Source organism: Centropristis striata, chromosome 6 (assembly GCF_030273125.1).
Source record: "Centropristis striata isolate RG_2023a ecotype Rhode Island chromosome 6, C.striata_1.0, whole genome shotgun sequence".
NCBI lineage: Eukaryota > Metazoa > Chordata > Actinopteri > Perciformes > Serranidae > Centropristis > Centropristis striata.
Window position 1 is genome coordinate 3,977,461 of NC_081522.1, and position 26,380 is coordinate 4,003,840.

General features: G+C 35.9%; 2 protein-coding genes and 1 long non-coding RNA gene across 4 annotated transcripts in view; 1 reads left to right on the forward strand and 2 right to left on the reverse strand.

The window, feature by feature from the left end:
- Window positions 1–12,707, reverse strand: part of ankrd27 (ankyrin repeat domain 27 (VPS9 domain)) — a 70,572-nt gene extending 57,865 nt beyond the window's left edge. Inside the window, exon 1 of the mRNA XM_059334894.1 lies at window positions 12,181–12,707. The gene's annotated coding sequence lies outside the window, so the exon portion shown is untranslated. The remainder of the gene's footprint in view (window positions 1–12,180) is intronic.
- The window catches only part of LOC131973076 (uncharacterized), a 139,001-nt gene that overhangs the window by 100,043 nt on the left and 12,578 nt on the right, over window positions 1–26,380 (forward strand). The window contains exon 2 of the long non-coding RNA XR_009394534.1: window positions 3,187–3,340. This is a non-coding gene — a long non-coding RNA (uncharacterized LOC131973076). The remainder of the gene's footprint in view (window positions 1–3,186; window positions 3,341–26,380) is intronic.
- The window catches only part of tdrd12 (tudor domain containing 12), a 38,412-nt gene continuing 34,667 nt past the window's right edge, over window positions 22,636–26,380 (reverse strand). For both annotated transcript variants that reach the window (XM_059334892.1, XM_059334893.1), the window contains 3 exons: window positions 23,673–23,826; window positions 23,040–23,100; window positions 22,636–22,896 (listed from right to left, as the gene is read on the reverse strand). In XM_059334892.1, the coding sequence (XP_059190875.1) occupies window positions 22,823–22,896; window positions 23,040–23,100; window positions 23,673–23,826 (289 nt within the window). In that variant the 3' untranslated portion in view covers window positions 22,636–22,822. The remainder of the gene's footprint in view (window positions 22,897–23,039; window positions 23,101–23,672; window positions 23,827–26,380) is intronic.

Consider the following 26,380-nt stretch of genomic DNA (forward strand, 5'->3'; position numbering starts at 1 on the left):
GTGAAGAGTCGTTAAAAATAAAAAAATAAAAATAAAAAAAAACAATTTTCCCAAAAATCTCAATTTCCATTTTGAGAGAAAGCTATTTTTTTTTGATAATTAAAAATAATAATAAGTAAATGAATGTCCTTCCTTATAACCCAAAAACATCAGTTAGCCAGTTTCCCTCATTGCCATCTATCATCCCTTGTAATACAATAGCTGTGAGTCGTTTGAGACCATTGAAGATTTTGCTTTGTTTGAAATATTTTTTCATTTTAGGGGATCATTTCAAGCTACAGCTGATTTTTATTGGTTTCCTAAGGTTAATTATCAACATTCTGATATGGAGATGGGTGTTTTAAAAGTAATCAAAACAAGACTACAGCCAGACTAGTGGCTCTGTGAGTGTGTACTTTTGACCTGACGAGGACAATAAAATGAAAAGTGAATCACCAGAATTCTTAAAATTCATCCTGAGGGGATGGTGAATGCCTAAACCAGCTTTTTCAGGGCAATCCATTCAATATACACTACCGGTCAAAAGTTTTAGAACACCCCAATTTTTCCAGTTTTTTATTGAAATTCAAGCAGTTCAAGTCAAATGAACAGCTTGAAAGGGTACAAAGGTAAGTGGTGAACTGCCAGAGGTAAATAAAAAAAGGTAAGCTTAACCAAAACTGAAAAATAATGTACATTTCAGAATTATACAAGTAGGCCTTTTTCAGGGAACAAGAAATGGGTTAACAACTTAACTCTATGGAGTCTTGGGCTATTTTGTCCATTTCTGAATTTTTTTCATGTCTTTGTAAGTCATTTTGTGTCTTTTTGTGTCTTTTTGTGTCTTTTTTTGGTCATTTTGTGTCTTTTTTTAGTCATTATGTGTCTTTAGGTGTCTTTTTTGTAATTTTGTGTCTTTTTTTGGTCATTTTGTGTCTTTTTTTAGTCCTTTAGTCCAACATAAAATGTGATTTTGAATCTTTTTTTTTACTTTCAAAACACTATCATGCTCAATAAAGAATTTTAAATGTTGCAAATGTGCATTAATTTCACAGTACACTGAGACATTAAACTGCATCATTTTCAATTAAATTCTGGAAAAGTTGGTGTGTTCTAAAACTTTTGACCGGTAGTGTATTCAAATATCAGGTTCAGGCTGGTGTAGTAGATAACGTAACATCAAAAAGGTATCTTCTGGGAAAGCCCATGTCTATAAATATATGTTAATAGATACAATATGACTTCAGACTTCCAAATCAAAAGCATGTGGGAATACTGGGCATCTGCAGTAATTTGACAAAAACAAAGCTCCAGAACAGATCTTGTGATTCCTTCATGTCTCCAAATTTATCCCTAAAGACGGAGCCAAAATAGATCTTAAATAATATTCTATACAATAATATTATTAACCAATTAGTGAATTGAGGCTACCAGACAGAGAATCCCTTTCAGACTGTTTTTCCAGAATTGTTTTGAAGTTATTTTCACTCTGTTTGCTGCCAATTTGCAAGTTTAATTCTTCTCAGATCTGCAGTTCTTGTTACTGTCAGCAGTAGTGGTCGACCGATATGGGTTTTTTAAGGCCGATGCCGATACTGATTATTTTGACATCAGTCTTAACCGATCCCCAATATGTGCTGCCGATTTTTTTGGGCCGATTCTTGAAGCCGATATTGCCTTTTCTCCCTCCATTTACATGATAAAAATGACTCAATATATAACTAATGTTACACAATTCTCAATTTAAACAAAAAAAGAAACATTTATTAATAAAAAAAACAAACATTAACTGTTGGATAGCAACATGTGTATGTTGTTCTAGGCCTCGAGGTGGTGGCGCCTCAGATGATCCCAACCTAGTCTCACAGGAATCCGTGAAATAGCCACGGATTTCGCTTAACTCAAAATCCGTGGAATAGCCACGGAATCACTCAAATTTCCGTGAAACTGACACGGATTTCGCTACAATGCAAGTTAATGACAGTCATATCCCGTGGCTATTCCAACATACAAAGTGATTATGTACATTCACTGAGTGAAGATTTAGAAAATAAAACATATATTTCTCACTAGAAATGTGATCAAAATCCATTTTTATGCAGAAACTAAGTCAAATATTGATTTTTTTCACTAAAAATGAGAGAACTGTCCGCCATGTTTTTTGTTCTGACCGCTGGAACCTTGAAAGTCACGTGACTTGGAACAAACCAATAGCCACGGGATATGACTGTCATTAACTTGCATTGTAGCGAAATCCGTGTCAGCTTCACGGAAATTTGAGCGATTCCGTGGCTATTCCACGGATTTTGAGTTAAGCGAAATCCGTGGCTATTTCACGGATTCCTGTGAGACCATGTTGGATGATCCACATATTTGTTGTGTTTTTCGCAAATATCGACCCGATGTATCGGTCTATCTCTAGTCAGCAGGTGTCGATAGTGCAGCAAAAACAACGTAATCCCTCACTGGCTTCCCACAACATTGTGCTTCTCTCTGCTGAATCTGCCTATTTATTTTTTCCTTTTCTCCTCATTATTTCCATAAAGCGGCTTATGTTTCCAGCTCAGCTTGTCTGTTTGTTTGTCAGCAGGATTGCAGAAAAAAACTACTGGCCTGATTTTCATAAAACTTTGTGGATCCCATTAAGTTTTTAGCGTTTATGCTGCACTCCTGTGGCATCAGGATAGTCAAAGAAATTAATTTCCAATCGAGAAAACTCACATGATCACCTGCTGTGTCCATTGCTCTTCTTTGTCACACAACTACCATGTTGATTCCACAACACAACTTGAAGCTTTCTGAGTAGATCAGATGAGAAAGACCTCAGGATGTGAATCATGCTGGAATATTTTTTTTCATTGAAACAGGAAATGTGTGATCTGTCAGCAGTCACTGGCCTCAGGCAGACGTGTCAAACCTCACACACAGAGCTCTACTGATCTGGAGCAAAAAGAACAAAACTCCCCAAAGTTTTTCCTCATTTCCTTTGTTTTAAAAAGGTATTTACATACACTACCAGTCAAAAGTTTTAGAACACCCCAATTTTTCCAGTTTTTTATTGAAATTCAAGCAGTTCAAGTCAAATGAACAGCTTGAAAGGGTACAAAGGTAAGTGGTGAACTGCCAGAGGTAAATAAAAAAAGGTAAGGTTAACAAAAACTGAAAAATAATGTACATTTCAGAATTATACAAGTAGGCCTTTTTCAGGAAACAAGAAATGGGTTAACAACTTAACTCTATGGAGTCTTGGGCTATTTTGTCCATTTTTGAATTCTTTTCATGTCTTTGTAAGTCATTTTGTGTCTTTTTTTGGTCATTTTGTGTCTTTTTTAGTCATTTTGTGTCTTTTTTTTGTCATTTTGTGTCTTTTTTTGGTCATTTTGGTGTCTTTTTTGTCATTTTGTGCCTTTTTTTTTGTCATTTTGTGTCTTTTTTAAGTCATTTTGTGTCTTTTTTTGTCATTTTGTGTCTTTTTTTTGTCATTTTGTGCCTTTTTTTGGTCATTTTGTGTCTTTTTTTAGTCATTTTGTGTCTTTTGGTGTCTTTTTTTTGTCATTTTGTGTCTTTTTTTGGTCATTTTGTGTCTTTTTTTAGTCCTTTAGTCCAACATAAAATGTGATTTTGAATCTTTTTTTTACTTTCAAAACACTATCATGCTCAATAAAGAATTTTAAATGTTGCAAATGTGCATTAATTTCAGAGTACACTGAGACATTAAACTGCATCATTTTTAATTAAATTCTGGAAAAGTTGGTGTGTTCTAAAACTTTTGACCAGTGGTGTAGTTACTACTATAGTTTTGAACACAGATGTTCTTCAGCTACTTTTGCAAAGTATGTTTTCATCTGCAGGTTTTGGGTTGCAAATTGTCATGTGCAAGAAGAAAAAATCTTACTAAAACGGTACTGTAAAACGCAAGGATCATAAATATAAAACAGAAATTTATAATAAGAAATATGTTACGTTTGATGTTTTGAAATGTAAAGAGCTGTAAATAGATATTGCTGGGACTGTGGCCATGAATCTGAGATAATCCCCATTTCTGAATATCAGAAAAAAAAGGGGAAAAAAGGAAAATCAAGGTGGAATTGTAATTGAACTGAATAGACCTCTGAAATAAATAAATATTGATTTATTAAATAAAAGTCCCCTAAATATTAACTTATTAAAGTACTCTAAAGCAAATAAAAGTAATTATAAACAACATTTGTTTATGTAACTATTTTGTCTCATTCATATATTTATATTTAACATTTTTTTTATATTGATATATCTATCGCCTCATTTATTTATTTCAGGATTTATTTCATAGCCACATGTATTTATTGCATAAGCATATATTTATATGAATGCATTCATTTTTATTTATTCATGTATTTATTCATTTCATATTTACTTAAATGGCATTCCATATTATTTATGTTACATGGAAGATAAGTTCAGGGATCCCTAAAGTTACTCAAATAGATTCTGAGGAGATCATGAAAGTCTCAACCAATGGCAATCAATCAAATAAGTTTTATATATTTCACTAAAAAAACAACTATCAACACACGTTTTAACACTCTCCAGTCGCCGGATTCAACCACAAACTATATATATTATTCCAGATGCACCAAATTAAATTGAGAAAATACCCAATTCACCCAACAAAGAGCAATTACACAACTTAGTCCGTAAAGAACACATTTAATAGTATAAATACGACACAAATAAGAATAAACACAAAGAAATATGTTTATAAACCATAATGACCATAATAATGAGAAGTTTTAAACAGCACAAAAACAAAATGACAAAAACATATATTTTTGCATTTACTGTCTGAAAGTCCTGTGAATAAACCAAAGTTTCTTCCGAGAGGGCATCAGTATCGAAAGATCTGATGTCTGATAATGAGCCAAAACAGATCAATCTATTCCACACTCAAAAAAATAACTTGTTCCCAGAACAAAATAAAATTATGGAAATAGTTTCCACCTAAATAAAATGCTTTAATTTAGCGAGAAACAATTTTGTTGATTGAACAAAATGTAAATATGTTGGGTCAACATGATGTATTTGCGTTACTGTTAATTAATTACCAGGTCAGTCCAACTAGATTTGTAAGGGTAATTGTAACATACTAACAAAATTTTCTTGGGCCATTTAAACGTGTATGACATTATTAAGAGTTACTTTATTTAATAGGGTAGTTACAACTACTTTTTAAAATAGTGAAGTACATGAATTAATTGTGCTGAGCCAACAAAACAAAGTTAGGTTGAAGTGGTTTAGCCTAAAAGATTACCTTTATCATATGAAAATGAACATAATAGTAATTATTCAGGAAATAAAGAATTTTTAGACAGAGTATTATATTCAGCAATTTAATTAGGTTGTTTTAACATAAAGTATTCTAGTACATTTTAAAGTGTTGCATTTTATGCTAAAACTACATTTTTTAAAACTGTTCAACCACAAAACATCATTTTATTTAGTAGAAGCTACATGTTAGACTAAGGAGAAGGTAGCAGACACCCAGTTTGCTTTTTTTGAGTGTTCTCTCATCAGGTTCCATAACAACCATTAAATTTTCATCTGATCAACTCACCTCATCCCTCTGCCCAGAGATCAGCTTCATCCTCCCTCAGCTCCAATACACACAAACTGGGAACCAGTCCCGTAGACCAGAAACTGATCAGACTCCCACCCACCCAGGCTGCTCAGCTGGGATGAAACTAAGGAATGAGTCACGTGACCCCTCCGTGGTCCTCGTGACCTGACAAGCCTGAAGCTAACAGCGTATTCAGTGGTGCAGAGGAATGTCCATCCCCTACAGCCCAGCACGCCGTTACATTACACACTCTAGATTACCGGCGTCACGGCTGACGTCTGAGCCTGAAGCCTAAAATGTGAATGAGCCGGAGAATTCAGCAGCAGCAGAAACAACCAGCAGTAAGGAGATTAAAGTTCAAACATCCAGACAGCATTTCCTGCTCACAGCAGAGTTGAGACCATCAACAGTTTGATTTTTAGATAAAGAGTATTTACAAATCAGGACTGCACTTCCAGGTGATAAGATGCAGGCCGAGTAATCACAAAACCTCTTAGTTCACATCCGGATTGTGAACTTTGTTGCATGAATCCAACAAAACAAAAAAAAAAGCCTTCCACACCAGACGTCTCAAAACATCAATATAGTGTTATCTAGCAAGACTTATATTTATGTTTCAGACTGTCCTCCCTTGCTACCTTGCTGACATGGTAGTAATGATTGAGAGCAATGTGGCGATTAAATGGCAGATGCCGCAGTCGGGGTGGAAGGTTTGAACAAACTGCGGATATGGAGATGGAAACAACGAGCTCCACCATCCTTTTCTCATTGGATCAAGGATGTTATGTATTTCTTAAAGCTAGAAAAAATCAAGTACACACTCAAAGGTTCCTCTCAATCTTTTTTCAAAATATGGAGGCCCTTTCTCGACTTTTATGACTCCTTGCAGGAGCACCTTGACAATGATTAGGATGGGACACCCCCCCCCCCCCCCCCCCCTTTTTTATTTTTTATTTATTTTTTTATTTTTTTTTAATTTAAAAAAAATATATATATATTTTATTTTTATTTTTTTAATATTTTTCATTTTTATTATAATTTCTGTTCATTTATTTTTATTTATATATATCTTTATTAGTTAGGTTGCTTTTGTTGTTGTTGTGTTTGCTTCTGTTTTGTTTCTCTCTTCTCTATCTACTTTTGCTTTCCTATTACCTAAATGTGCTTTATATCCTATGAACCTATGGGACGGTGGGTGGGTGGGAGGGGATGAGAATAGGGAACTCATTGTATCAACATACTTGCTAAAAAACTACACTTGTACATTTTTGGAGATGTACCGGTATGTGTAAATTGAAGTAATATGCATATGTTCTGTATTTTTCATCTCTGTGGGATAAAAACTGTAAAAACTAATAAAACATATTTACAAAACTGCGGATATGGGATTTTTCAGACCGATGCCGATAATGATTTTACATTTTTAGAAAATGTATCGGTGGCCAATACAGTAACTTTTTGAGCTGAAATCAAAATAGGCCTTCTATGTGGACTGAGTACCATATTTTTAAACAAATAAATAATTATTTATTTATAGTTAAATATTATTAAATAATATTTAATATTGTTTTACATAATTAAAGATTATACCAACACATATTATAGTCAGCTAATTATCAGCCAAAATATGGAGGAAAAAAATAAATAGGTAAATAAACATCATTACTGTTCAGTTTCAGTAAATTGCTGACTGAATAATAATAATAAACTAGGCCTGCAAGCAGGACTGAACGGGGCCGAGCAGAGTGGAGCCGTTGGGGGAGGGCACGTCGGACGCGGCACTGTAGGCTCAGTCCCTATGCGTACCAAATGGCGTGTCTCCTACCACTGTGCTCGGGGTTGGTGTATAACATGTTACTTCCTGTAGCCAACAGGGGGCGCTATGACTGTGTGTCACTATTGACACGTGGGTGTGTTCCGGGCTGGACCCTAATCACGTGTGTGAAATTTGGGACAGATTGGACAATGTATGGTCAAGTTATCCAGTCTCGTGTGTTATGGCGAGACGCCATATTTTGCCGCCATGCCACGCCCACATAGTGTGACTGTCGGTAAAGCTTTCAATAACTTTTGATCCCAAAGGCCTTGTGATGGTACTGACCAAGTTTGAAGTAAATTGGGTGAAATCTGTCGGAGGAGTTCGTTAAAGTATGCAACCTGGAAATGGCCAAAAACGATGACAAGTGCGATATTCAAACCAAGATGGCGGACTTCCTGTTGGGTTTGAGGTATGGGTCCTAGAGGCTTTTTGGTGCGTTTCCACATGATTCATGTGTGTACCAAATTTCGTGTCTCTACGTGAAACCTACTCGGACAGCATATACAGGCCTTTATATTGGCTGATAGTATCTGTCAACTGAGATATCTGTCGGGCTCCAGTTACATTGGCTGAGGTAAAAGTTCTGAGTACTTATTACAGAAGAACTCTTACATCAAAGCTAAAGTCAGTTATCAGTTCTCCACCCACTGGGACTGAAAGCATGATCCAGTTTAAAAAGCGGTACAAAGACATGGTTTTCACAAGGTACAGGGAGGAAGAAGGGCTTTAACAACCGGGTGTTTTCATGAATTATAAATTATTCATGTATTTGTTTATGTAATCTATTTATTTTCCCAAAAAAAAAAAAATTTATTTATTTTATTTTTTTGTAAATATGTATTATTTAAATATGTATGTTTAGGGAAAAAATAAGCATATGCTTCATCCTACTCCTTTTCGGACATGTTGCGTTCACATTACAGCGTTTGTTTTGACTATTGCTATTTTTTGTTTTGTTTTGATTATTCTCATTGGATGCATTTGTTTTTTGTGTTTACTTTGTTGTGTTACTCGCACATGTTCGAAATAAAAGCTGAACTGAACTGAACTGAAAACACAGGTTCATCCCAGGTCACTGTGTCAATCTGAGAAAAACTTCACTGAGCGGCAGACTGCCAGGAAGGACATGAAAGGAACCTTATGATAAAAAAAATGTGTTTCAGCATGTTGAGTATTACTATTGCCACAAACCGCAGATCAATGAGGTAAGAGAGATGGAGTAGAAAAATTACCAGGGAGGTGAAAATAGCCAATCAATAATACAGTGAGCAGATGAACTGGGTTAAATAGAAGAAGACAGGACTCATGCTTTCTCTGGATCAATAAAACTCTTTCAGGAGCTGAATGCCTCCACAGCCTGTGATCATCACACCACATCCTTCACACATGATGCAGCCTCAACACACAGACATTCTCCAAGCATCACTGAATACACTGTAAAAAATAATCTGTTTAATTTACGGTAAAATACCGGCAGCTGTGGTTGCCAGAACTTCACCGTAAAAATTACAGTGAGTGGATTTTCTATTCCAAATTTAAATGGAAATATCAGCAAAAACTGTAATTTAGTCAGAATAATCCTGTTATTTTTTAGGGTAATTGTGTCATTCATTCACACATCGTGGTATTTCTCCATAAATTTTGCATGAAAATGTTATATTTTACTGATATATGATATACAGATGTGATAGACAATTTTCCATTTTATGCCCTATTTCTGATGTATTTGACAGAGTTTTACTGTTATTTCTACAAACCTTTTTTACAGTGTACTACAAAATAAAATCACCAAACTATACTGCTGAACTGGATCTCAAATAAGCCACCTTCAGTTTTAGATTGGCATAAGGTAATATTTGACCTCTTACCCATGGAATATTTGACGCACTGGTCCAGAGGGAAAATTGGTTTGTTTTATCATATATGGACGCCATTTCTCAATTATGTTGGACCTAGAATATCTAACATATTTTTGAAGGTGCTTCCCAGACCAAGGAATAACAATTGAAAGTTAAAGGAGAGGTTTTGCTGTCTGTTTTGCTCTTTTTGATTTCTTATTTTATTTTCTATATCATTTTTTAATTATTGTAATGTATACTTGGTGCTCCATTTTATATTATTACTTATTATTGTCATTACTAATGTCATATGATACTCTTTGGGGGGGTTCTTTCAAGGGGGGGGGGGGGGTGTTTAAACAACAAAAAGAGAAAATGTTGTATATGTGAATACGTTGTGAAACATAATTACTAATAAAGATATACTTAAAAAAATAAAAATAAAATGACCTCCAACCTTTTACCTCTATATATTTGAATATGACTTCCAGGTGTGAGGACATCAAGCACAGTGCAGGACTTAAATCAGAAAACTAAAGTCAAGTGACCTTTAAGACAAATTAAGGATGTGTCACAACAAAAGAATGGATTTCCGTGCAATTTTCAAAATAAAATGTTAGTGACAAACAATGTCTTTGTGGCACAAAATATATGTATATTTCGGTAATTATACTACAACCCATGCAATCCATTTCCGCTCTATTTCAGTATAGTGCTCCAAGGCGGCAGGTTTCTTCTGTGCATTGAAAAGCCAAACCAAACTCCATTTAAAAATCTGCCACTTTATGTTTCTTTACTTGAGTAAAAATGACATATAAAGACAGTTCTACGGTTTCTTTTGATACATTTGTGTAATGGATTATCCTTCTAACTGAATGGAACTTTTAAATCAACATTTAATCTGCATTTTAATGCACGAATCGATCTCTTCACCCACTGGGTCATAAAATGCGATTAGAGGTGAAACAGTGGTTTATGGTATTTGCTCTATTATTGTCAAAATTTCTGTTAGCATAAAGCAATTTTGTGTGTATGTGTGAAGTATTTGTGATCTTTATATATGCAAGTTTGAATGGCAACATTAACTCAACCTTAAATTAGGGGTGGGCGATATGGCCCTAGAAGAATATCACGATATTGCAGGCTAATTTTGCGCTAACGATATTCTTGACGATATTAGGAAATACTTAAAAAGATATAGAAAATATGATTTTTTTTTAGTCTGTATAAATAATTAAAAATCTAAAATGTAGTTTGAAGTGCAAATCTCAACAGTTGCCAAATACAAAAAAATTACTCTTGACTCTTGAGTATGAGCAAATAATAAAAATAACCATTTAGAGGTTCCGGGGGCATATTTTAATGACATTTTGTAAAGGAGAATAAAGGTTCTTTTATGTTTTATTTAAGGCATTTTATTTTAACAGTCTTCTTGTAAATTCTGTGGTGGATTCTGTTAACACACTGTGCTCTTATTTTGAAAGCTGCATGTATTTAGCGAAAGGGAGTAAGTAGCTTTTTGTGATTAAAACAACTTTAACCACTACATCAAGAAGTAAGAACGTTGCCAATATCATGATATGCATTTTTTTTAACCATAAAAAAAATATACCGATATTATTGTGAACGATACGATATGGCACACCCCTACCTTAAATATCAAATTTTTTGAGTGGAGTTTGGTTTGACGTTGTGGGATTAGCTATAGCTCATAAGCAGTGACTGTGGCAGGGAAACTTTGGGGATATTTTGCTAAATTAACTTTAGCTTTTAGATGAACACTTTGCTGTATCCTGGGCAACAATATTCAAGGGCCCCATCATCACGACACCAGAATCACCATAATCTGGCAAAATATAGAATAAATTACAGTAATATACTCAATGCATCAATAACAAACTGTCATCAAGTGCATTTTCACGTACAAACTACAAACTACAAATGCACCACAAGGCCACTCACTCTCATATGATGTCATGAAAACAAAACACATCAGCATAATCTGACCCACTACACAGATAACAATAATAATAATAATAATACATTTTATTTGGAAGGCGCCTTTCTTTGCACTCAAGGACACCCTACAAAAAGATAGAAAAAGATAGGGAAGGAAGTGTCTTCAATTTTCACAAAAAAATAAGTAAGCAACCACTTTCAAGCACCCCTGCCGTGAAAAGCACCCCCTCGTCGTCAAAAAGGACTAAATGCTCATGTTTAATTTACTACAAATGACAACGTACACACAATGACAAAAATTATATTCTCATTCCATGTCACGTTCTGTTTAGCGTCCAGTTTTGTGTTAATGATTCATGTTTAAATGCGCTCATGGATTCCACAATAGTCATACTTTCCCACAATCACAGTCACAGATAACAAAAATCGGGTAAATGGTTATTGATGTCATGAATTAATAGCCTGCTTACTGTGTTGTCTTCCATAATATTTGTAAATATATATAATATAAACTCCTAAGTATGTGTTTGTGTGAGTGTATATATATATATATATATATATATATATATATATACACATATATATATATATATATATGTATATTGAAGTGTCAGTGTGTTGTTTTTTTTCTTGGTCTACTTATCATTGAATATAAACTCCTCAGTATGTGTTTATGTGAGTGTGTGTGTGTGTGTGTATATATATATATATATATATATATATATATACGAGGGGGTGCTTTTCACGGCAGGGGTGCTTAATACGGCACAACACCTGCCTTGCTTCTAGGTCACATTTGTAAAGATTTAGATATTCGGGCTTCTGGACAAACGTGATTCTGGCTATCAAACCCGGAGACCGGAAGTTTTACAATTAGCCTGCTAGCTAGCGTCACCAACAACAACAACACCGTTTTAACCAGCCGATGTGAACTAGTAAACAGAGCTAACGGCTATCAGAAGCGATGGTTAGTAAACTGGGTGTTTTACCTGTTTTACCTGTGATCAGCGCGTGTCTCGGGTCATCCAGGGCTGGGCATGGCAGACACAAACACCTCCAGCCGCCTGTCACAAGCTGTTTACTGCGACCAGCTGCAGGACCTTAGCTTAGCCTTTGGTACAGCGGGTTGCCAGACTTCAGAGAGGAAACACGTAAAACAAGCTGCCAAAAAAGCCGCTCTGCAGTCTCTAATGTTACTAATCCACTAATGTAGCCGCCACACGCTGTAAAAACACTATACGTGTTTTATTCTGAGAAGTGTAGTAACTGTTTCACTTCTACTGACCCAGAGATGCTTCTACAAAAGAATAGTCCATACTGCCCCCTACGGGCCAACACCATGTATTACATCAGATCAGCTATTCTCAACCTTGGGGTCGGGACCCCAATTGGGGTCGCGAGATGATTTCTGGGGGTCGCCAAATCATTTTGGAAGTCAGCTCTGTCTCCACTGTGTTAAAGTGTTCATGTGTTAATGTGTTTTAGTCTTTTTGGTCACTTAATGTCTTTTTTTGGGTCATTTTGTGTGTGTTTTGGTCATTTTGTGTCTTTTTTGATCATTTTGTGGTCAATTTGTGTCTTTTTTGGTAATTTTGTTTCCCTTTTTGTAATTTTGTCTCTTTTTTTGTCATTTTGTCTCTTTTTTGTCATTTTGTGTCTTTTTTGGCTGATCTGAACTGTGAGATTGTGTTCAGTGAGCGGGGGTTGCAGACAACATTGATGTTAAATTGGGGGTCGCGACTCAAAAAGGTTGAGAACTACTGGATTAACCCATAAGAACCCAGACCCAGTTATCGTTAAAGGATGTGTGCTATAAGTGGACCACATAGAACACATTTCTGATGTTTAAAAATACAACCCCTAAATGTCAAAGATCTGTGATGTGACATAAACGTTACAATGGGCGTTTATGGTATTTATGTTTATGATATTTCTTATTTTAAAATAGAAAAAAACTAGACACATTTTCTGCTTACAGAGACACAAATTTGCCTTTTTATTTTGCATCTCCATAACATTTATCAAAATTGTGACTTTAATTTGTTCAGGAAATGTGATCAGAACAAGTTAAATGCAACACAGGACACAACTATTAAGGGATTAGAATCGCTAAATGGGTTTAAATTTAGCCTAGTAACAGGTTCTTATGGGTTCTTATAGGTTCTTATGGGTTAAAATAAAATATTCCTCTGGGTTTGAAAATTGTTGGAAACATTTGGGAGCACTCCATAAAAATAACAAAGGTCTAGTCATTTTAAGACATTTTAATGTGAAATGTGAAAAGCAACATATACCTTTACAGTAAAGAAACAAACAACTTTCTGAAGTGACTTGTGTGAAAGTAGGGCTGGGCGATATGGACCAAAAGTCAAATCCCAACATATTTAGGCTGAATATCGATATATATCCCGATATTTTTTAGCGAAAATGAGAGCAAATGTTCAGTCAAAGTCAAAGCCAAATATGACATATCACAAGTAGTTTTATTGAAACTTTTTATTTAAGTGAACATAAATACTGTATAACAACAGGAGTACCTTTAAAAAAAATCAAAGCTCCATTAAGTGCACAATTAAATAAATAAAAATCTTAAATAAAAATAGCCCTTGAAATATAACAGGCCAATCTTTTTCTGTAATAGATATATTTATAAGAGAAAATAATTACAAACATTACAACATAACTGAATATGAAAAAACCCTAGTAAGGGCAGCATTTGTATATAAAGAAAGATAAAGTTTGAACTATATCGATTTATGCAATATGGTCTAATTTCAGATCACATTTGAAAATATATTGATATATTTCTTATATCGATATATCACCCAGCCGTATGTGAAAGCAAACAATAAGCCAACCAGTCTGAATTACCTACACATGTAACTTCTTTGTTTTATTGGATTTACAAAGTAACATCTGAGGTTCCTGGACCACAGTGAATTTCAATTCTGGGTTGAGATACAAACAAGATAACTAACCCTAAACCTCCTATAACACTGCTCTGTTTGTGAAAGCTTGTTAGCATTTCTTAAAATTAACATATATGCGGCATAACATACAGACAACAGTGTTTTTACTGGGGAAAAAAAGTCAAAATCAGATATAATCAGGTAAGTCTAGAGCAGTAGTTCTCAACCTTTTTGAGTCGCGACCCCCAATTTAACATGCATGTTGTCCGCGACCCCCGCTCACTGAACACAATCTCACACGCACAGTTCAGATCACCCAAAAAAGAAACAAAATGACCAAAAAAAGTAAACAAATTACCCAAAAAAGACACAAAATGACCAGAAAAGACACAAAATGACCAAAAAGGAAACAAAATAACCCAAAAAAGAAAAAAATGACCAAAAAAAGACACAAAATGACTAAAAAAAGACACAAAATGACCAAAAAGGAAACAAAGTGACCAAAAAGACACAAATTGACCACAAAATGACAAAAACAAGACATAAAATGACAACAAAATGACAAAAACAAGACATAAAATGACCAGAAAAGACACAAAATGACCACAAAAAGAAACAAAATAACCCAAAAAAGAAAAAAAATACCAAAAAGACACAAAATGACTAAAAAAAGACACAAAATGACCAAAAAGGAAACAAAGTGACCAAAAAAGACACAAATTGACCACAAAATGACAAAAACAAGACATAAAATGACAACAAAATGACAAAAACAAGACATAAAATGACCAGAAAAGACACAAAATGACTAAAAAAAGACACAAAATTACTAAAAAGAACACAAAATGACCAAAAAAAACCCAAAATGACCCAAAAAAAGACATTAAGTGACGAAAAGACTAAAACACATTAACACATGAACACTTTAACACAGTGGAGACAGAGCTGACTTCCAAAATGATTTGGCGACCCCCAGAAATCATCTCGCGGCCCCAATTGGGGTCCCGACCCCAAGGTTGAGAACAGCTGGTCTAGAGGGTGAATGTTTTTGCAACCAACTGCACTATGGCTGAAAATACATCGCTTTCAAATCTTCAAAAGTTGATGTCAAACAATAGGTAAACATGCCCCTGACCCTAACTATTTTGGAACATGTTGCAAGCATCAACTTCAGAATAAGTATAAACTTACAATAAACAATAACAACCAGTCAGTCAGTTTGAACATTATATTGCCTCTACTGGTTTTCAATTACATGTCAAAAAGGATTTAGCAAATAAACACTCAATTCAATTTGTTTGAAACAGTGTCCCAACTATTTTGGGAATTGGGGTTGTAAATAAAATTGACTCGACATCACTTGTCGAGCTGCTAATTCTGGTTAGAAGAAATCAGACAAATTAAACAAGCTTGTGTTTTAGCTACAAGCTATGAGCAAGTGGAGCAAATTATATTATTTGCCCCCGAGAGGATTTAACAGACTGTACAGCGTACGACATCCCTGTCCTTTGACCCTCGATCAGAGCAGTCAGTGTGTTAGTCAATGTTAGTGGTAGAAGTACACTACCGGTCAATAGTTTTAGAACACCCCAATTTTTCCAGTTTTTTATTGAAATTCAAGCAGTTCAAGTCAAATCAACAGCTTGAAAGGGTACAAAGGTAAGTGGTGAACTGCCAGAGGTAAATAAAAAAAGGTAAAATATAACGTACATTTCAGAATTATACAAGTAGGCCTTTTTCAGGGAACAAGAAGTGGGTTAACAACTTAACTCTATGGAGTCTTGGGCTATTTTGTCCATTTTTTAATTCTTTTCATGTCTTTGTAATTCATTTTGTGTCTTTGTAAGTCATTTTGTGTCTTTTTTTAGTCATTTTGTGTCTTTTGGTGTCTTTTTTTGGTCATTTTGTGTCTTTTTTTAGTCATTTTGTGTCTTTTTTTGGTCATTTTGTGTCTTTTTTTAGTCATTTTGTGTCTTTTGGTGTCTTTTTTTAGTCATTTTGTGTCTTTTTTTGTCATTTTGTGTCTTTTGGTGTCTTTTTTTGGTCATTTTGTGTCTTTTTTTGGTCATTTTGTGTCTTTTTTTAGTCATTTTGTGTCTTTTGGTGTGTTTTTTTTTAGTCATTTTGTGTCTTTTTTGTCATTTTGTGTCTTTTTTTGGTCATTTTGTGTCTTTTTTTAGTCATTTTGTGTCTTTTGGTGTCTTTTTTTAGTCATTTTGTGTCTTTTTTGTCATTTTGTGTCTTTTGGTGTCTTTTTTTGGTCATTTTGTGTCTTTTGGTGTCTTTTTTTAGTCATTTTGTGTCTTTTGGTGTCTTTTTTAGTCATTTTGTATCTTTTGGTGTCTTTTTTTAGTCATTTTGTGTCTTTTGGTGTCTTTTTTTAGTCATTTTGTGTCTTTTGGTGTCTTTATTTAGTCATTCTGTGTCTTTTGGTGTCTTTCTTTAGTCATTTTGTGTCTTTTGGTGTCTTTTTTAGTCATTTTGTGTCTTTTGGTGTCTTTTTTTGGTCATTTTGTGTCTTTTGGTGTCTTTTTTTAGTCACTTGGTGTCTTTTTTTAGTCATTTTGTGTCTTTTTTTAGTCATTTTGTGTCTTTTGGTGTCTTTTTTTGGTCATTTTGTGTTGTTTTTTTTAGTCCTTTAGTCCAACATAAAATGTGATTTTGAATCTTTTTTTTACTTTCAAAACACTATCATGCTCAATAAAGAATTTTAAATGTTGCAAATGTGCATTAATTTCAGAGTACACTGAGACATTAAACTGCATCATTTTCAATTAAATTCTGGAAAAGTTGGTGTGCTCTAAAACTTTTGACCAGTAGTGTATATTTCTAGTTAATACTGAATATTTACTGTTTCTTGGTTCTTTTTATTGAAGCTCCTCTCCATCTTGCCATCTACTTTGCTGCTGTAACACTGGAAATGTCCCCGTTGTGATACTAATAACATGGCGACCCTGAGAGCTCACATCGCTGCAGCTTAAGAAAACACATGCAAATACACAAAACACGAGAAAATTGAGAAAACATCTTCATCAATTTGACAACACAAGCGCAGCATTTAGAAAACGCGCTGCAAAGACCACAATCAAGAAGCCAAGAACTGACTCCAGACAAAAGTTTTGACTAAACTCCGGCATCTTGCTTTTGTCTTGAAAAAGAAAAAGAAAAAAGGAGGTTGGCATCGGACGAAGAAAGGTGATTTAAGTGACTTTGAACATGGCATGGTTGTATGGGCTCAAATTTGTCTCATTAATTAATAGTCCTTGATTTACACACGTATTTTGCTATCCACAAATACAAATTTCTAATTTGTAACTTGTATTTTGTATTTTATAATACAGTAGTGTTCAAAATAATAGCAGTCCAATGTGACTAACCAAATTAATCCAGGTTTTTAGTATATTTTTTATTGCTACATGTCAAACAAGGTACCAGTAGGTGCAGTAGATTCTCAGAAAACCAACAAGACCCAGCATTCATGATATGCAGCTCTTAACAAGGTTATTATATTTAACGAAAACTAACGAAATAACGATAACTAGAATTGAAAAAACATTTTCGTTAACTGAAATAAAAATAAAAACTAGAGTTTTTAAAAAAAACGATAACTAACTGAATCTGTATTGTGTGGTTACAAAACTAACTAAAACTAACTAAAATTATAGTGGAAATGTCCTTAGTTTTCGTTTTTGTCAACTTTTTTCATTCATAATTCAGGGTTTCTATTTGAACATGCAACACATGGTGAATATGTTTACTGAGACTGGGATGTCTACACTAGAACCAAAATTCAAAACAGTTAATAACCTTATATGGGCTGAGATGGATAAACCAAAGGAAATAAAGGCAAAATTTATTATAATCTATTTGAATCTGGCACCCAACACGTAGCCCATTACAAGAAAAACTAAAACTAACACTAAAACTACTAAAAACTAAACCAAAACTAAGCATTTTCAAAAAATAAAAACTAAACCAAAACTAGAAAACTCACTCTAAAAACTAACTAAAACTAACTGGATTTGAAAACAAAAATTCACAACGAATTAAAACTAAAACTAATGAAAAAACTATTATAACCTTGGCTCTTAAGGCTGTGCAATTGGACAATGAGTTGAAAGGGGTGTGTTCAAAAATAAAGCAGTATGGCATTCAATCAGTGAGGTCATCAATTTAGTGAAAAAACAGGTGTGAATCAGGTGGCCTCTATTTAAGGATGAAGCAGCACTTGTTGAACATGCATTTCTCTTTGAAAGCCTGAGGAAAATGGGTTGTACACAACATTGTTCAGAAGAACAGTGTACTCTGATTAAAAAGTTGATTGGAGAGGGGAAAACTTATAAAGAGGTGAAAAAAAAATTATAGGCTGTTCAGCTAAAATGATCTCCAATGCTTTAAAATGGAGAGCAAAACCAGAGACACGTGGCAGAAAACGGAAGACAACCATCAAAATGGATGGAAGAATAAGCAGAATGGTAAAGGCTCAGCCAATGATCAGCTCCAGGATGAACAAAGACAGTCTGGAGTTACCTGGAAGTTAGAAGACGTCTGTGTGAAGCTAATCTATTTACAAGAATCCCCCGCAAAGTCCCTCTGTTAACCCATTGAAGCCTGGAAAGCGGATACGTCATTTTGTAGTATTTGTATAAGCTCTCAAATACTTTTTGAATTTTATTTCTATCTGCTACAGAGGCTGAAAAATATATTATTTAGTAGAAGAGTTGACACTTTTTTTTCCAGAATTTCCAGAAAATTAGAGGCTTATTTTAAAATCGCCCAGCGGTTTTTCAGGCCTCAATGGGTTAAAAAAAGGCATGTGCAGAAGAGGTTACAGTCTGCCAAAGAACACATGAACTGGCCTGAAGAGAAATGGAGGAACATTTTGTGGACTGATGAGAGTAAAATTGTTCTTTTTGGGTCCGAGGGCCGCAGACAGTTTGTGAGACGAGCCCCAAACTCTGAATTCAAGTCTCAGTACACAGTGAAGCATCATGATATGGGCATGTTTCTCTACTATGGTGTTGGGCCTATTTATCTCATACCAGGGATCATGGATCAGTTTGCATATGTCAAAATACTTGAAGAGCTCATGTTGCCTTATGCTGAAGAGGACATGCCCTTGAAATGGCTTCCTGTTAATTTTCGGATTGATTTTAAGATTTTATTGTTTGTTTTTAAAGCTTTGAATGGACTGGCCCCACAGTACATCAAGGATCATCCAAATTTATACTCCAGCGCGTGAATTGAGGTCCGAGGGCCAGCTGTGTCTTTTATTTATTTAACTACTTTTAACTACTTCTTTTATTTTATTTTACTCTGTTTATCTGTTTGATTGTATTGTTTTATTTATGGCATCATTTTAGATTTATACACTTATTATTTATTGCTGATTGGTATATGGAATTGTTTGTTTTATTGTTGATTTTATGTACAGCACTGTGGAGATGTTTGTGTTGTTTAAATGTGCTATACAAATAAAGGGGGATTGGGATTGGAAATGGGTGTTTCAACAAGACAATGAGCCCAAACACACTAGTAAACCAGCAAAATCTTGGTTCCAAACCAACAACATTGATGTTATGGAGTGGATCTTAATCCAATTGAGAACTTGTGGGGTGACATCAAAAAGGCTGTTTCTGAAGCAAAACCAAGAAATGTAAATGAATTGATGAATGTTGTTAGAGAATCTTGGAGTGGAATAACAGCTGAAAGGAGCCACAAGTTGGTTGACTCCATATCACCAATGCTGGGTCTTGTTGGTTTTCTGAGAATCTACTGCACCTACTGGTACCTTGTTTACCATGTACTGTACAGGCCAAAAGTTTGGACACACCATCTCATTCAATACGTTTTTCTTTATTTTCATGACTATTTAAATTGTAGATTCTCACTGAAGGCATCAAAACTATGAATAAACACATATGGAATTATGTACTTAACAAAAAAAGTGTGAAATAACTGAAAACATGTCTTGTATTTTAGATTCCTCAAAGTAGCCACCCTTTGCTTACTAGAATATAAGACATGTTTTCAGTTATTTCACACTTTTTTGTTAAGTACATAATTCCACATGTGTTCATTAATAGTTTTGATGAATTTACAATGTCAATAGTCATGAAAATAAAGGAAAAACATTGAATGAGAAGATGTGTCCAAACTTTTGGCCTGTACTGTAGGTACAGGTTTTTAGCATATTCCAAAATATGCTCATTGGACTGCTATTATTTTTGAACACTACTGTAAGTGTGTATTTGTAAATACACAATTTTCCATTTGTAAAAACAAAAAAGCCATTTGTAAAACTAAAAATGTTGTTTGTGAAGTGTGACTCAGCATTTGTGAATCATCAATCACACACACACATCTCTTTCCTCAATGACGCATTTTTGAGACGTTCTTGACAAGATCCACAAACAAACAGCTCGTGACTCACAAATGGTCCGCCAAAGGATTTGTAACTTGTGTGTTGATTTTTACAAATAAATGTCTATTTGTAAAAAAAAAAAAAAAAAGCATTTGTGGATCGCCAATCACACACACGCATCTCTTCTCTCAGTGACGTATTTTTGAGACGTTCTTGTCAAGAGAATCCACAAACAGCTTATGATTCACAGATGGCCCTCGCTCCTCAACAGTAGGTGGCAGTGTTGTGATATGCATTGATGGAGCCAGTAGTTCTCAACCTTTTTGAGTCGCGACCCCCAATTTAACATGCATGTTGTCCGCGACCCCCGCTCACTGAACAGAATCTCACATGCACAGTTCAGATCATCCAAAAAAGAAAAAATGACCTAAAAAAGACACAAAATGACTAAAAAAAGACACAACATGACCAAAAAAGAAACAAAATTACCAAAAAAAGTCACAAATTGACCACAAAATGATAAAAAAAAAGACACAAAATGACCAAAAAACACACAAAATAACCCAAAAAAAGACATTAAGTGACCAAAAAGACTAAAAAACATTAACACATGAACACTTTAACACAGTGGAGACAGAGCTGACTTCCAAAATGATTTGGCGACCCCCAGAAATCATCTCGCGACCCCAACTGGGGTCCCGACCCCAAGGTTGAGAATAGCTGGATGGAGCTTTGGACTCGGCTTAAGGTGGACTAACACTTAACTTTCGACTTTGCGGTAAAGCCTTGGCCGAAGATGGAGAGCAGCCACCATTCTCTCTAAGTAAAACTAGTTTTCCTTGCCCTACATTACATTAGCAACTATACCATGAAAATAAAATGAAAACAATGAACAAGCTGTGCATTTAAACGTACTGACTGACTGAGTTATGACAACACGGCCTGCTCCAAAAGACAGTTCAGACAGGGACAGGGAAGCCGGCGACATTTTTTACAGCAACCCCTGCTCTGGTGTGCTGGCTGCGCAGGGTAATTGAACGTTTTTAACCAAACGGGCAGTCGCAATAGTGTTATCATTGTTTTCATTTTTATTTTCACGGTATAGGTGCTAATGTAATGTGGGGCAAGGAAAAATAGTTTACTTATATAAATTGAAAATTAAGTGTTAGTCCACCTTAAGCAGAGTCCATAGCTCCATCAATGCATATCACAACACTGCCACCTACTGTTGAGGAGGCCATCTGTGAATCACAAGCTGTTTGTTTGTGGATTCTCTTGACAAGAACGTCTCAAAAATACGTCACTGAGAGAAGAGATGCGTGTGTGTGATTGGCAATCCACAAATGCTGAATCACACTTCAAAAGCAGGATTTTCAGTTTTACAAATGCCCTTTTTTTTTTTTTACAAATACACACTTATTTGTAAAAGCAAACACACAAAAACAAATCCTAAATCCGTGTTCGTGAAAGGAATATTTGTATGCAACAACACTGGTTAAGGAGGGCGGGCCATTTGTGAATCACAAGTTATTTGTTTGTGAATCTGTGTGGAACATCTCAAAAATGTGTCATTGAGGAATATATATTTACAAATACAGACTTATTTGTAAAAAAAAAAAAAAAAATACATGTTACAAATTAGAAATTTGTATTTGTGGATAGCAAAAATATGTGTGTAAATCAAGGACTATTTGTAGATCACCCTGTGTGTGTTTACAGGTATTAATGAGATGTAAACCCATATGGTTGTTGGTCTGAGTATTTCACAAACTGCTGGTCCAACAACCATCTCTAGGGTTTACAGAGAATGGTCCGAAAAAGAGAAAATATCCAGTGAGTTGCAGTTCTCTTGGCCAAAATATCTTGTTGATGCCAGAGGTCAGAGGTCAGAGGTCAGAGGAGAATGGTCAGACTGGTTTCAGATGACATAAAGGGAACAATAACTCAAATAACCACCTCAACCAAGGTCTGCAGAAGACCATTTCTGAACGCACAACACGCCCAACCCTGAAGCAGATGGGCTATCACACTGCCACTTTATTAGGTACACCTTGCTAGCTCATAAAGTAGCCGGTGAGTGTATGTAATATTCGGTTGACCCGCGGGTAAATCACTGATTCCAAAAGATGGGACGTTGTTAAAAATGTAAATAAAAACAGAATGCATCAAACTCAGAATTAAACGTTTCATTCAAAGCTTCTCAGTTCAAACATAAAATAGATTGTCTTTGTACTTTTTTAAACTGTTTAAAAGGAATAGCAAATTAGACAACAACCTAACGTCTTTGGAATCAGTCGCGGTAATAGATGACACGAGTGAAAGATGAGGTGTTTTTTGTTTCTTAGCATCTGTCTTCAGTTAATCGCTGTCACTGCCGCTCTCCGAGTTCACATACCAGTTATCCTTTCCCGTGTTCTCGACAAAACACAGACCTGAAGACCAAACCATGAGCGGGACAGACATTAGTTTAATACAGCTGGGCAAAACATATCCAAGACTACCCTTTACATTACTTTCCAGTTGCAAAAATGACAGCCAAAGGTTTGCGCTCTGACGTGTTCAGTGTGGTTCTTACCATTTGGGGTTCGGTCTTCATCTTCTTCAAAGTGCTCCATGTCGTAACTCACAAAGATATTCTGTGGAAACACAAAACCTTAAAGTTCTTCAATGCAGTCTTTGATTCATTGACCAATTTGGTGCAGTTCAAAATTAATTATGGAAACCCCCAGTTTGGAGAAGCAAACTGGGGCCACATAAAAAAACAAAAAACAATATCAGTTTAAGTATATGGTATATTAAGAATACTTTTACTACTTTATCATGCCATCAAGAAGTCCCTTTCTGACAGGGGCAAAAACTTTTTATCTATGAACGACTCCTTTGAATTAATCAGTAATTTTACCTTGCAGACCACGGGTTGCTGGTCTACCTTTATATGTTAGTTTTTGTTATTGTGTGTGAAATCCAAACTAACCAATTAACATACCAAGATTTTGCACAAACAAACTAACCGATTGAGCCCAAAAAATACACCAGCAATCTTGTTGAGGGCCAAATGCCATCTACTGTGGATAAGTTACTCATAAAACCACACTTCAAACCACACAGAACTCATTATTTGCTACTTAAAATAGATTTTTTTTTATACAGTTGACCTGAGGATTAAGATTAATTTCTGCTGTGGACTGAACAAGATTCAAACCAGTACCTTGTTCTGGATGAGTCTTTCCCAGTGTCCCTGCTGTTGCTTGACCAGTTTGAGGACCGGCTCATTGGACTTCATTTCCCAGCAGCAGCGGTCTGCAGCAATGTTGCTGTGTAGCTGCAAGTCAGCTCTGTAGGTCCGACCGTTGGCTCTGCCACTGAACACGAGAGAGAGAGAGAGAGAGAGAGAGAGAGAGAGAGAGAGAGAGAGAGAACGAGAGAGAGAGAGAGAACAAGAGAGAGAGAGAGAACAAGAGAGAGAGAACGAGAGAGAGAGAGAGAGAGAGAACAAGAGAGCGAGAGAGAGCAAGAGAGAGAGAGAGAACAAGAGAGAGAGAGAGAGAGAGAACGAGAGAGGGACAGAGAGAGCAAGAGAGAGAGAGAACAAGAGAGCGAGAGAGAGCAAGAGAGAGAGAGAACAAGAGAGAGAGAGAGAGAGAACAAGAGAGAGAGAACAAGAGAGAGAGAGAGAGAGAACAAGAGAGAGAGAGAGAGAGAGAGAACAAGAGAGAGAGAGACAGAGAACAAGAGAGAGAGAGAACAAGAGAGAGAGAGAGCAAGACAGAGAGAGAACAAGAGAGCGAGAGAGAGCAAGAGAGAGAGAGAACAAGAGAGCGAGAGAGAGCAAGAGAGAGAGAGAACAAGAGAGAGAGAGAGAACAAGAGAGAGAGAGAGAGAGAGAGAACAAGAGAGAGCGAGAACGAGAGAGAGAGAGAGAACGAGAGAGAGAGAGAACAAGAGAGAGAGACAGAGAGAGAACAAGAGAGAGACACAGAGAGAGAGACAGAGAGAGAGAGAGAGAACGAGAGAGAGAGAGAGAACAAGAGAGAGAGAGAGAACAAGAGAGAGAGACAGAGACAGAGAGAGAGAGAGAGAGAGAGAGAGAGAGACAGAGACAGAGAGAGAGACAGAGACAGAGAGAGAACTTGATCACATTGAAGGAAAAGCACTCTTCTTTCCTCACACTGGAATATACTGTAAATTTACAGTTTAATTCCCTTTAATGAAAACACAGGCAGGAGAGTGCCACACTGGACCGGTACCGGACCATCAGAGACAACTCAGTCTGTCCTCACCTCTCCTCAGGACGACCTCCTTCAAGTCCTCAGTCAGCCAGGAAACAAAGTCCAGAGAGTGAATAGTCTGATGCCCCCTTACACCACAGTGTGCTTTACTGGTTTTCTTTTTGGTTTTGTTACTCAGTTTATAACAAGATTCCCCCAACCACCACCTCCGTGTAGGTGCAATCAAGCTCAAATGAAGAGGGGCTACTAAACTAAGGATATTTCAGTTAGTTTTGTCTGACCAACATTCCAAAATAAAAACTTTACAATGACATAAAAGCCGGGGCAAAAAGGCGAAGATCTGCACATTTGAGAAGCGGGAACTAGAGAATGTTTGGCAAAAAGCTGTAGTGATTAGATTGTGAGGATTACAAACATTTTTTTTTATAACCAAGCTTTTATCATGGTCATTGGTGTTACTGGTGTTACACAGTGTTTGGGTATACGCCAATTCCATGAAAAAAAAGTTACAATGTATCAGAGCCCATGTTTATCTAATAAAAAACACTCTAATGAAAATTATTTGTAAAATATACGCTTGTCATCATCAAACTGGAACCACACCATACCTCACCATGTATCAAATAAACTTGTCAACAAAGAAACACCAGAAAAACAATTTCAAGACTGAGGCCCCGTTTACACGAGGACGCTCGCGGGTAAAAACGACAAAATATTTTATGGGAAGTGCCTTTCGTTTAGACGGTGACGGCGTTTTGGGGGCTTAAAGACGCAAAAATCTGAAACCACCTTCCAAAGTGGAAAAGTTAAATCCGCTCCTCCGTAGCGTGTCCGTCTACACTGACAAGACACAAAACTCTGATCTGATCTGCTCACGTCACGTATGTGTTTACGTCACATACATGCTCCAGTACAGGAAATAAACAAACGTGGGATTATTTCCATGCGTCGGACCTTCAAGCTGCTCTGGCAGCTCTAATAAACTTACAGGAGTCTTTCCACCAAATGTACAGGATATGTACAGATAGTATTAGTGAACAGAGAAGGATCTGGAATTACCTCCATCACATTTTGGATGCAGCAATTGGTCGGAGGCGAGCCAGACGGCTGTGAACGAGACCTGGGAGATCTAGTGATGGTGGAGAACTTTGTGGAAGGAGTAGCTGATGAAAATGTGTGGCGTGAAAACTTCTGCATGCCCAAAGATGCTCTTATCGCTTTAAGTGATGCCGCCTGGCTGCATACAATCGAATTTCACACACTTTTGCATCATCGTATGCAGCAGATTTCCTCCTGAAAATGCTCGTCTAAACGAGGAATAAAAAGTGAAGACGCGACGCCACTTTTGCGTCTTCTGTTGAGACCGTCCTCGTGTGAACGGGGCCTGGGACAGATTATTTTCTAGATACATATGGGCTGGGAAAAACCTAGGATACAATATAAAATACTCCAGCTATCAAAAGAAAAAGGAGGACTAGCTCTTCCTATTCTAAAAGACTATTACAAGGCAGCCCAACTTAGGCCTTTAATAGACTGGTGTACTCCTAGTTACAAGGCCAGATGGAAAAATATTGAACAAACAATGGGACAGGGACCTCCAGTCACTGCGTTGATTGGTGATCCACTATTACACAAATACCTTACTGATCAAGATAATCCATGGATCACTAACTCATTAAAGCTTTTG